Source organism: Poecilia reticulata, chromosome 1 (assembly GCF_904066995.2).
Source record: "Poecilia reticulata chromosome 1, P_reticulata-male-v2, whole genome shotgun sequence".
NCBI classification, from domain to species: domain Eukaryota; kingdom Metazoa; phylum Chordata; class Actinopteri; order Cyprinodontiformes; family Poeciliidae; genus Poecilia; species Poecilia reticulata.
In genome coordinates, this window is record NC_088830.1 from 18,912,873 (window position 1) to 18,926,014 (window position 13,142).

The following is a 13,142-nucleotide window of genomic DNA, read 5'->3' on the forward strand; positions in this document are numbered from 1 at the left end:
GGAACAGGCATTTCAATAAGTATGGTTAATATTTTAAGGAAGCCTGAATCATAAATCTAGCACTGAATTAAATGGTTCCCCCCTCATAACTTTGGCAAATAAAGAGCAAATGTTTTCAAACTTAGCAGAGGATTTGTTGTTGATGGAGAGAGGAATAAACACAGTTAAAGACTTGCTGGTGATTTGTTCCAATGAAATGGAGGGGGAACAGATTATTTCAAGCAACCGCAATAGATAAAATATGTTGTTCCCCTCTCATAACTTTGGCTAATAAGAAGCAAATGTTACCAAAATCACATGATTTGTTGTTGCTTTTGAGAGGAACATACACAGTTAAAGACTTGCTGGTAATTTGTTCCAATGAAATGGACGGGGAACAGATTATTTCAAGCAACTGAAATAGATAAAATATGTTGTTCCCCTCTCATAACTTTGGCAAATAAGAAGCAAATGTTACCAAAATCACATGATTTGTTGTTGCTTTTGACAGTTAAAGACTTGCTAAGTTAATTTGTTCCCATATTATAGAGGGGGAACAGATTATTTCAGGCACCTAAAATATATGGTTGCGTCCTAATAACTGGCTTATAAGGAGCAAATGTTACCAAAATTACAGGATTTTTGTTGATGATGAGAGGAATAAGCACAGTTGCAGAGTTTGTGAAAAAATAATTAACTAGGCATGCCATGTCTTTTATCCAGTAATCTGTCATGTATTTTACATTTGAAGGGGATTTTCCAGTAATTCTGTCTCATCTTTTCAGAAAGTTTAATTTTCGTTCCCTGTTATCAGCCAGTTTCCCTCCTCTTATATTAGCAATGAAAAATTAGAAACACACACAATGTGTTGGAAAACTGTGTTTGGTGACTTGTTTTTTTTGTCAGGCTTTAGTGACAAAACTAGGAACAATAACAACACAAAACGGTGTAAGAAGACCTCCACACAAGACCTCGTTTATTTATGTATTTTACAATTTCGTTAGCAGCCGACTAAACTGAAAGTTACGACCCTGACATGATTATATGAGTTGTTTTACCGTGAAAACGATTAAAGGATAACATTACAGCTAATGGACAAGATTTGAACCTTTGTTGGAACTTTCCCCATTAGATTCAGCTTCAAATAACTTAACTCCTTGTTCCTAATTCCTGATATTATCACGATTTTCAGTGGTTGTCGATTAACTGAGCAAAACAAACATTAGAATAAATACTCTCGATGAAGTGGTGGATGATGAATAATCACTTAACTGAGACTTAAAACGCACGGCGTAATGAGACAAAAAACAAACAAACAAAAAAAACGTAACCCCTCTGAGAGCATGCCCTTTCATTGAGGACAGGTGCATCCAGCTCTGCATGGTGACGTACAGGGCAGGGATGGGGGTTTTCCATTAGAGCGATTAGAGCCGGAAAAATAACGTTCCTGCTGCCGCACGCTTTAAGCCACGAGGACATGTCTGAGGTGCTGCTGCTGCTGCTGCAGCAGCCGCATCCCGCTTCTCCCCGCGCTCAACGTGCTCGGAAACATCTGTAGAAAACCTCTTTTGCGTCACAGTGAGGGAGGCGCAACTCTGACACTCTCTGTGTGCGTGCCGGGGGCAGTCCCACGTTTGGGGGCCGCCGCTCCCCTCCCGCGACGAGCATATACGAAAAGCTAGAGACGGCACGTGGGGTGGGTGGTCTCCGACCCGCCGTCTTCACGTGGCTCTGGCCGAGAGGCGCTCCGAGCCAAGCCTCCACAGCGTCAGTCCGTTGCGGCAGCAGCAGGAGACAACATCCCCAAAACATGGCTGTGGAGCTGGAGCCCACTGAGTAAGTGCACGCCCGATTCTCAATGCATGAACAATTAGAGCAAATAATATCACGAGAGAATACACAGAAAAGGTTATAATACGTTTTTGTATTTCGTGTGTTCACTTGAAGTAATATTTAAAGCCAGTTAGAAAAAACGAACGAACGAGCTCTTGATATTTTCTTTTCATACTGCATAGTTCTGTTTGTGTGAACAACAACGCTGAAGAACTGGGACGTTTTTGCTCACATGTTTGCACAAAGTCATTAGATCTTTAAGTCTCGCAGATATTGGGAGAGAATTGGTTATTTTGTCAGCCTGCATCCATGAACCACATGTGCCTGTTGATCTTATAATTGCTCCTCCCCATGTAGATTTTCCCTCCCTTTCAAGGGAGGTAATTTGCGCTTGTTAATTTGTATGTATGATGGCAATACTGTGCATTGCTTTTATTTTATTTTTTACAGATGATATACAATGCTCAAAAAAAATAAAGGGAACACTTTAACATTTAAGTGAACACTGAAGTGTTCCCTTTATTTTTTTGAGCAGTATATTATGTGTACTCACGAAAAGTTTTAGAGGTGTAGTAGTTGATGTTGCACTATAAAAATCTTCACATGCCTTGAACATTTTCCCATATTATATGCACAAACTTCAGTACATTTTATTGGGTTTTATGCCCATGGGCCAACACAAAGTAGAAAATAAGTGTGAAGATGAAGGACAATTATACATTATGTTTAAGTTTTTATGTTTTTACTCTTAAGAAATATAAAAAGTTTGGCATATATCTATGCAATACTTTTGCTGAGTTTTCTGGGGTGTGTCGTACCAGCTTTGCTTGAGCATGGAGATTAAAACCTTTTTTCATTCTTTGTAGACTAGCTTAAGCTCAATATGATTGGATAGAAAGTATTCATAAACTTTAAAATACAAGTCTTGCCACAAATTATTAATTAGGATAAGGTCTGGACTTTGACTGGGCCATTTTAACATCTCAGTAAGCTTTGCTCGAAACTATTTCCTGTATTGCTGGTTGAATGCAAGTGTTGTTTTCCTGCTGAAATTTCCAGTGTTTGTAGCATATGGCAGAAAAACATCCCCACAAGATGATGCTGCCACAATCATGACTAACTGTGGGCTGGTGTGTTGAATTTTTGGCGCAGTGTTATTATTATTATTTTTTTTTATTATCACACACTCTTTCAGCTTTGCTCTCTTCTGACCTTTTCTGTGCCCTCTATATGGCTCATTACAACATGCAAACACCTTTATTTCAAGAATGGCTCATTATACAGACCAGATTTGTGTTTCGCATGAACCGAGTAGACATGGAGCACACGCCACACTTTTTGGTTCATACAAAAGACATGAAAACAATATATCCATTTCCTTCACTATTGTGTACTTCTTTGTGTTTACCTATCACTAAACCTCCAAAAATATGCATTGTAATATAAGAAAATACTAAAAAAGTGAGACAGGTATTTATACTTATGCTCTACTGCCTGCAGGTGCATGTTTCTGGGCAAAAGTGATGAAGTAGATTCTTGAACAGCAGATGGCGTTAAATAGGACACAAAATCCACATGTTTGGAAAAGAGTCACTTGTATCAAATGAATTTCAGATATGATTATAGTCTGTGGTGTTGTGTGAAAAAAATCAATAAAACAAAGTGTTTAAAGTGCTTAGAAATTCGTCTTTTCTCCGTGTCTGCAGTGTGATCCGTCTGATCATGCAGTACCTCAAGGAGAATAACCTCTACCGCACGCTGATGACCTTACAGGAGGAAACCACGGTTTCTCTCAACACCGTGCAAAGCATCGAGAGCTTTATAGAGGATATAAACAGGGGCCACTGGGACTCTGTTCTGCTGGCCATTGAGTCTCTCAAGTTGCCTGACAACACACTGATTGACCTCTATGAACAGGTGAGTTGTAGTGTGCTCATCAGATAACCTGTGAGTGTATTGCAATACCTTGAAAAATACTCATGTGTCTTGAACATTTTCCCACTTTGCCACATTTTAGCCACAAACGTCAATGTATTCTCTAATTGGATTTCATGCGACATACCGACACTAAGTAGTGCAGAATTATGAATTAGAAGGGGAAAAATGCATGACTTTAAACATTTATCACAAAACAAAAACGTGAAAAGAACGCCAAATAATTGGTTTTCATTACCCTTCATTTTGATACTCATAATTAAAACCCAAGCTAGCCAGTTGCAGTGTGTAATTTACCCTATGTATAGTTGCAACTGTTAAATTTGACCTCAGAGGTTTTGATAGTAAGCATGGCTAGGTGTTCAATGAAATTGTGGGGAATTTCAGAACAGTGTTAAGTTATATATATATATATATTATATATATATATATATATATAAACTTATAAAGTTTGAAGATGCTAGAGAGAAATGTTTACTCCACCATAGAATGAAACGGCATGACTCCAAACAAAACATGACTGACCACCTAAACTGTAAAGCCAGGCAAGAAAAGCATAAAAATTCAGTCTCTGCATTTGGAAAGCATGTCAGGACATTTCCCTAAACACTCAACACTTTAATTGTTTTGGAACGTGGTTCTACAAAGCATCGACTAAGAGCTTCACCTGTGAAAAAATATTAAAAATGATGAATAATTTTCATTCCACCTTACATTCTTGCACTACTTTGTGTTGGTATACAGCATAAAATACAAAAAAAAATTTTTGTGATTGTAATGTGACACGACATGAAAACCTTCATGGGGCAGTAATTCTTTTTCAAGACACAGTAAAAAGCGTCTCCGATTACCAGCGGCCTTCTCAACAGGTTGTAATGGAGCTCATTGAAATGAGGGAGGTGGGTGCTGCCCGTTCGCTCCTCAGACAAACTGACCCAATGATCCTGCTGAATCAGACCGAGCCAGAGAGGTACGCCCATCTGGAGAAACTGCTGACGTGTCCTTACTTTGACCCTCGAGAGGTTAGAAAATAAATAAAGTGTTCTACCTTCAAGCGAAAACTATTTGCATGAGGGTGTGACGTCCAAGCTGAAACCCCCTTTCTCTGTCACTGCAGGCGTACCCAAAGGGCAGCAGTAAGGAGAAGCAGCGCAGAGCCATAGCTGAGGCTTTAGCGAGAGAGGTCAGTGTGGTGCCTCCTTCTCGCCTCATTGGACTCCTGGAACAAGTCAGCGTGAGTTCAGAGATCAATATTCTTCTTAGTACTCACTCTAATTACATGCCAGGGGAATGTGCATTATTGATGTGCACTTCCCCTCGCTTTTGTCCTTTTTTTATTTTATTTTGTCCTACTATTACAGGACTTGTTGTGTGCGCCTCTGCACATGCTATTAAAGACCTCTGTCATCTTCTGCCTTGGATGTCATCTAGGCTCGAATGTTTAGAGAGATGACTTTTGGACTCCAGCTGGGGCTACATAGGGACAAATAATAGAAAGCGGTTACTCTCCGGGTTTATCCACAAGAGGGTTTTCTATTGGATGATAAAGGAACACTGTCTCTAGGAAGCCGCACAGGAAAGGTCTCTTCTTGGAAATGTTTGCAGAGAAAATGTCTCTTCTTGGAAATGTTTGCAGAGAAAATGTCTCAAGAATTTTTGTAGGTAGACAAACCGCTAAGGTTCACAAAAACAAAACAGAAGATGTACAAATAGTTTCACTTGGCACAGCTGATCAGAACTTTTCCTTGTGAAAAAAGGGTTCTTTGTCTTTGGATCAAAACTTTTAATTAAACTTGTCCAAGGAAGGACATGTTTTCATGCACAAAGTCTACTTCAAAGTACTTTAAAATACTTAACAAATGAAAATTACTGTAATTTAATCAATATTCTGGAAATATAATACAATAGTTGTACGGAAGAGATAGGAATTGTGCCTTATATAACAAAATTATATGAGCTACAAAGTAGTAGTGGCTCATTTAAACTGTCTAAATTTCTCAGCTAAAAGGAAAAAAAATCACAGACATAACAGTAGATCTGTTATGCAGACTTAAGAGAAGCTCAAGGTCTAGCTCTGAATAATAACTATGGTATTCTTTTTTTTTGGTAGCATTGGAGATGTGAAATCTGTCTGTCCTGAAGAGAAAATCAAAAAAGGTTATAAATGTCAAATTTCCCTGGAAATTACTTGCTTTCATTGATTTTTGCCCCGGAATGCTACATTAAAATTTCAAGAATACCTTTTTGGTACTGAATTGAAGGACTGGGTCATGAATGTAAAGTAATTTTGGGAGATGCTCGACTTTAATTGCATCTAAATGGATCCAAAAGTATGCAAACAGTCTCTTTTCATCTTTAGCTGAAGTAGACTATATTATGTGAATAACATTGGCCTGAACATTGGCCAATAATTCATATGAATGTGTCCTACTAAATCAAATTGAATGATAATTTTTTTCTCATGTGTAGTGGTGTGAACTGCAACGGACTGAGCACACAGCCATGAGGGATTCCAGTGCCCTATATGGTATTACAGCTTTAAGTTTTGTGTTGTTTTCCCTGTTGCAGTATATGAAGCGACAGATAAATCCAGGTTATCTTTCCCCTGAAATGACAATCGACACATTGACAAACAAGGAGCAGCAAGCGGAGAAAAAAAGCTTTCCATCTCAGCTGTACCGACACATAAAGGTAAATCAACAAAAATCACCACATTTCTGTATTGATCCATAGGAAACCGCTCGGACAATAAATGTATGAAGTTGTGCTTTCTGGTCAATTTGTGGTCAATGTGAGCTTGTTTTATAAGTGAATTCATCCACTGGACGTTCTGACACAAAACTAATTGCCTTTTTTGCCTCAGGACAACTCTTCCAGTCAGCTTTGTGTTCTCAGTGCTAGCTCCTAAGAGCTGCAGGCACCACTCATTATTGCTTTCCAGTGACAAAAGTGATAAGAATGGTCAGCCCACGCTGCTGCAGAGCACTGGAGATTTTTTTTTTTCTCCCTGAGGATGACTGATATTAAATTTTGTTTTTGTCCTGTGTTTATATACGCTCCAAACTGTTGTGGTAGAAGAGGCATCTTATGTAATTTTTATGTGTGATTTAAATATGCAGTTTGGACGACGTTCACACGTGGAATGCGCCCGGTTCTCACCTAATGGGAAATATTTAATCACCGGATCAGTGGATGGGTTTATTGTGTTCTGGAACTTCAACAGTGGAAAAATTTGTAAGGTAAATGTTTTTTTCCACACTTTTAGACATATTCCCTTTTAATTTTGTTACATGAATAGTAATAAAGTTGTTTTGCATTTCTTTAAATAATGTTTACGCATTACCCAACTTCTTACAATAAAAAAAAAAAAAATCAAGATTATAATTTCAAAACCATTCTTGTGATTAGCAGTATGCTTTGGGTTTGTGTTTTTAATGTTCCTTTGTTATTTATGGGTCTGTCTGTGCTGTGTATTTGTGTGTAAATGGCGTCCTGCAGGATCTCAAGTATCAGGCCCAAGAAAGCTTCATGATGATGGACGATGCTGTGCTGTGCATGTGCTTCAGTCAAGATGTAGATCTACTGGCCACAGGAGCTCAGAATGGCAAAATTAAGGTTAGTTTGGTCAAACAGTGTAAGAATCCAACTGATGTCTTCTTGTTTGAGTCTCAGCTTTGGTATGTTTATTTGAATAGAAAATGTGCATGTTTCTAAAACATTGAAATATGTCATTGTGTATTGATGAGAAAGGTGTGGAAGATCCAGAGTGGCCTGTGTGTGCGAAGGTTCGAACACGCTCACAGCAAAGGCGTGACTTGTCTGAGCTTTTCAAAGAACAGCGACCACATCCTCAGTGCCTCATTTGACCAAACCATAAGGTGGGATTTCACAGCATCCACAGTGAGCCCAAAGCCATACCACATATCTATATTGACTTGACGAGTTAAACAGTTCAATTAAAATCTATGGATGAATATGTGGAAAGCATTACATGCCATTGCTAAGTATGGTGGAGTACCCATGTTGCTGTGGGGGACATTTTTAGAGTATATGTCATCATGGAATTGTTAAAATACAAAAAGAAAACACCTGGTGGAAACCATACAGCCAAATCATCACATAAAGGCCCCAAAATTAATCTTCTGTCATGGTCATCTCTGTCCTACATCCTGTACAACACTTGCCAGTTGGTGAATTTAAAAGAGGATTAAGAAGAAATCAGGACTGAATGATTTAGTCAGATGATCAAGATCCATCTCTCCCAGTAAACTCCAACGCTGAGAAAAGAACAGGAGCTACTACATTGGTAAAAAGAGGTATTATCAAGTAATAACTGAAAGGGCGACACTAATTGTTTGACAAATAATTTTCTAAAAAACTATTTCAGGATAATTTCCCTGCTGAATAGTTGTAGCACATTGAGAATTAAATTTTTTAAATTTATTTTTTACCACTGCATTCAAATTTTCATTTAGTTTGAGATGTTTAAGACATATTTTCCAGTTGTTATTTTATTAATTTTTATGTTGCAGGCTTGTGCGTTATATACATAACACTTGAAGTATAACATCTCATGGCAGAAAAATGTGTCTAAATTTGAAAACAAATTATGGTAAATGTAGATGTATTTAAAAAGATAACACTGAAATGGAGCAGATAAGCATTGTTCCTTGAAATTATCATTACAACAGCCTTAATTCTGAAATTGACTTCTTAAAGTAACCAAACACGAGGTAGGAGCTTTGTTCAGTTTCTGGAGTCTTGTGCAGAAGCAGGTTTGTCTGCAGTGGGAGGAAAGCGAGAGATCTTATTGACCTGAAAGATGATTCATAAAGGTTTGGAAGATGCACATACAGGCATCGGCTCATGAAGGACGGCAGGAAGATGGGTGCTTTTTCTATTTTTTTATCGCAGTGTTTACTTTTACAGCCCACTGTAAATTCATAAGAAACACAAGAGTGGGTGGGCAACAAGTTAGGAAAAAAAATGCCTGAAAAATATTCAAGATGTTAGTAATCTTCAGTTGTGGTACTGCGGTTTAATGTATGACTCTTTTCTGAAGTAACAGGCTGGTTGCATATTAATGACATGAATATACATATGCTTGCATTTCAAACTTCTGCAAATACGAATCCAAACTAAAGTAACTATACATTTTACACAGAAAACAACTTTCAAAGTACAGAATTAGCATCTGTAATTCACCTATTTTAATCCACTTGCATAAGCAAATATGCAAAGTTGCAGTGCCTTCAAAGTATTCTGCTTGCTCCAGACTTCCCCTCTGCACACAAACATTTTGAGGGGTTGAATGTTATTTCTGACTCCTGGGAGGGGGGTGTGGGCTGAGCCTCGAGTTGGAGGCACATGTGCTGTGTGGGTGCAGCTGAGGTACCATGCGCTCAGGCACAAAGCTGCAACGTGTCTCTCCACCTCACGGATCCTCAAGTCGAGAAAATTCCTCACAAGGAGCGAGTCTTCCTTTCCAGGAGACAAAGTGAATCAGTAAGCGTGAGGTGTTTTGTCGTGGTTTAGCTCATCTGCACCCATTCACTCAGCAGGAGCCAAAAATAACTCAGTGGCTACACATTTTGTCTGCTTTCAAGAATAATACGCTCCTCCAGTTAAACAAAGGCTTAACAGTCATTCGCTTTTCGACATCATTTTCAGAATCCATGAGCTGAGGTCAGGCAAGACGCTGAGGGAGTTGAAAGGACATTCATCGTTTGTAAACGACGCGTGCTTCGCTCAGGACGGTTTTCACATCATCAGCGCCTCAGCCGATGGCACTGTTAAGGTATGATTTACATAAACAGTCTGGGTCCACACTCAGTTGTGCCATATTAGATGTAATTTATGGCTCCTGTCAAAAGTTATACAATCATCCGGGGCATAGATCTAATATTTTTGGAGCTTTTAAGGATGATTTGGTACAGAAAGGAATGATTGTACGTCACACAACTTCAGAACTTTTTAAACCCAAGAGTTGGATGCACAAATTTGAATTTATTGTAGATATTTATGAATACATCCTTAAATATACTTATACAACCTAATTGATATTTGGTCTGGACTGTTTGCACATTGTCCACACACTTATTTAGATTCCTGGTAAAATTCTGCTTGGCAGAGTTGGGATAGTCCACAGATTTCCTCAGGTCATTCTGAATAAAAGTTTTCTGGACAGATTAGGTAAACATGGATGTATTTTAACCACAGCAATAAATAATTTAAGCAGAATAAACTTAAACCTCCATGCAACCGTGAAGCATGAAGTTGTTAGAAGGTGATGGGGTTTGTTTTCCTGCCAGCCCTGCAGTGATTAAGTAACTAAGAACTTCTTCCAAATTCTTCAGCTTCCCATCAAATTAAAAGTAGAAAATTTTAATTAACTCTGTGTTCCAACTGGGCAACTATGTCATACACTTGATTGGAATAAAATGGTTCTGGAATGGGTAAAGCTGGATAATTAAGCTGTTGAAATGACTCCAAGCTCAACCTCAGTGAATAGCTGTAAGAAAACCAATTAACTTGACTTAAATGTACCTTTCCTAAAAAGAAAAGTGGTTAAATATTCAGGCAGAATTATGACCAAACTTTGTTGATGGGTACAGAAAGTGTGTGGCTTCTCTGCAACTTGCTAAGGGACATTTTATGTGTGTGTATATATCTGAGCCTGTATGCACAATTATGACCCCTGTTTGGATTAGAGAAAACCATCAAGTAATTCACACAGTTCTTGTTTTAAAAATTTCACTCAAGTGTGTTTGGTTCAAATGTGTTTATGCCAAAAACGAGTTCCTGTAAACTTCTGACTAGAATTGTTAAGCTGGAAAATATTTCTTCCCAGATTTGGAGCACAAAATCCTGCGAATGCATTCACACGTTCAAATCCCAGTCAATGACGTCAGAAGTCCCAGTCAACAATGTGATTCCTCTTCCCCAAAAGCCTGAGGAGTTTGTGGTGTGTAACCACTCCAGCATGGTGGTCATCATGAACATGCACGGTCAGGTGAGAGCATCGTTTGACTTGGTTTGAAACAGTCTGATTTTTACGCTTCTTCATGGAAATTATTAGTGATTTTTTTTTTTCTAGTTTTTTTTTTTAAAACTAAATGGCTCTAAAAGCAATAATTAAATCTTGCCTTTTTTTTTTTTACAAAGACTAATGACATATTCTGCTAATCGTTTCTAATACTAGTGTCAGCATAAATAAATGAACATACAGCAGATAATTTTTCGCATTCTGTATTTCGACGTTTAGACAAAACATGATTCTCATAATACACAAAAACTTGTGATAATCATTTATATGGCAACATGTCTCAACGTGCAAATCAAGCTGAATAGGGCAACTCCCAGCAAATGTTTTTTCTCAAAAGATGTAGAAAACATTCCCTTCTATTTAAACCATATGGAAGACATCAAGATGTCTTACTGAATGAACACAGGTAGTTATGCTCAAAGAGGAAACTGTGTCTGCTAAATTGCTGGGGTGATTAAAACACAAGTTGCCAATATGACGTGTAGAGGCAGTTTTATTATGGCTGGCCTGCATTGAATTTTGAGAGTTTAATTATTGTTATCTGGTCATGATGCCGTCCTTGTGACAGAAAGTGCCTAATTAACTAAACTACAGCTTAAAATCGATGCAAGGAACACAGATATGTAGACAAATGTAGAGCTCCAGCATCTCATATTTTCTGGGTTTCAGCAAATACTTTATAATATCAGCATCGATATTACTTAATGTTCAAGACCTTTTCCCAAGAGTTCTCAGTACAAACACGGGTGAGACAGAGATAACTAAATACAACATTTATACAGTGAAAAAGCAACTAAAAATGTAACTATTCTTGAAAATAAGTTTCTTTTTCCATACGTTAAATCAGTTTTCGAAGTTTTCAAACTTTTCCACAGTCCGCCAGTCTTTAGGAATACAGCAGTAACGTGTATCACAGCCCTTCTGTCTGATCTATTAAAGAAAATAAAAGTTTGAAAAGTGAATTAAAATCTAATTACTGTCTAAAGTTTTTTTTTTTTTTTTTGACTATTAAAGTACTGAAGCTTTCAACAAAGTTGTTTACTAAAAACTTAACGGGAAAAATAATAAAAATAGTTATTGAAGATATTTATTACATTTGTCCAACCTCCCAGGTGTCTGCAGGATCTTCTTTTGACATGTTTAGGTTTTTAATTACTTCTACTGGGAAAGCAGAACAACAAACAAACTTCAAAAAGTTTAAACTTTTTAGTGAACCTGTTCTAAACAGGAAAGTATGATTCTATTCTGTAACTCTATGTTTATCCCTTAATGTGACAGATGAGTTAACATTTAAAACAGTTTATAATATTTCACTCATTTAGTCCTACCAATTTACAGCGTGGCTACTACGGAAAAGCTCATTTCCTTCCTTCTTCCTCCTCAGACAGTGAAGACTTTCTGTTCAGAGCAGCCAGAGAGAGCAGGCTTTGTGTGCTGCGCCGTGTCACCCCACGGGGAGTGGATCTACTGTGTGGGGGAGGACAGCGTGCTGTACTGTTTTAACTACACGACAGGGAGGCTGGAGAAAACGCTGACTGTAAGCCCCTCTGCTCATACCCAACTATTATCTTTGAGAAAAACCATTAGTGGGCCTCGACTCCCTATTTTGCTGCCTCATTGTCGTGCTAGCATCTTTCAGCAAGTGCAGTTAGGAAAGCTGGATGTCTGTAGGAGGTTGGGGGGGAATGAGAATGTGTATTGATCTGCATTCCTCTGCACCCACAGGTTCACCACAAAGATGTAATTGGCATCGCTCACCACCCACATGAGAACCTGATTGCCACATACAGCGAGGATGGCCTGTTAAGGCTGTGGAAACCTTAAGCTGTCACCTGCATCCTGCTGTGGAGGAGCTAGGCAGTTGTTTGTGAAGTTCAAAAGCACTCAGATCAACTCAAAGGGATAGTTCAGAATTTTTTTTTTTATGTTATGTGAATTTCTTGAAAAATTCTACACCAATATCTCATCTGCAGTTCAACATCTTCATACAGTATGCATAATTTATTGTAAGTCTAGATTCATCCTAAAGGATGAAGCTAACGGTAATTAAGAGTGAAACCAAAGTGGACTCTGTCCTTCTTCCCAATGTATTGGGTTTACTGGATGCTCACTTGACCTTCAAAATCAGAAGATAGAAAATAGAATTGGAAAAGCAACGCTTGAGTACAAACAGAAGATCTCACTTTAACATGAACTGCAGGTGTGTCTGGTGCACATTTAGTTAAACTTTCTTCATTTAGTGAAGTTACTCATAGTGGGTAGTGTAGCCAGAAATGTTACTCAAGTAAGTGTAGCGATGCTTCATAATATTACTCAAGTAAAAGTAAAAAGGACAGTGTAGTAAAATTAT

The 13,142-nt window shown here is 38.1% G+C and overlaps 1 protein-coding gene across 2 annotated transcripts; it reads left to right on the forward strand.

Moving 5' to 3' along the window:
- Positions 1 to 1,590: 1,590 nt before the first annotated feature.
- Positions 1,591 to 13,142, forward strand: smu1b (SMU1 DNA replication regulator and spliceosomal factor b). Of its 2 annotated transcripts, XM_008411253.3 has the most exons (12): positions 1,595 to 1,815; positions 3,519 to 3,729; positions 4,617 to 4,769; positions 4,865 to 4,981; positions 6,316 to 6,438; positions 6,867 to 6,986; positions 7,246 to 7,362; positions 7,498 to 7,625; positions 9,418 to 9,544; positions 10,598 to 10,759; positions 12,177 to 12,329; positions 12,518 to 13,142. In XM_008411253.3, exons 1-12 carry the CDS (start codon positions 1,790 to 1,792, stop codon positions 12,614 to 12,616), a joined length of 1,536 nt encoding a protein of 511 aa, XP_008409475.2. In that variant the 5' UTR covers positions 1,595 to 1,789; the 3' UTR covers positions 12,617 to 13,142. The 2 variants fall into 2 exon arrangements, with proteins under 2 accessions (XP_081464317.1, XP_008409475.2); XM_081608191.1 differs by lacking the exon at positions 12,177 to 12,329 and having other exon boundaries at positions 1,591 to 1,815.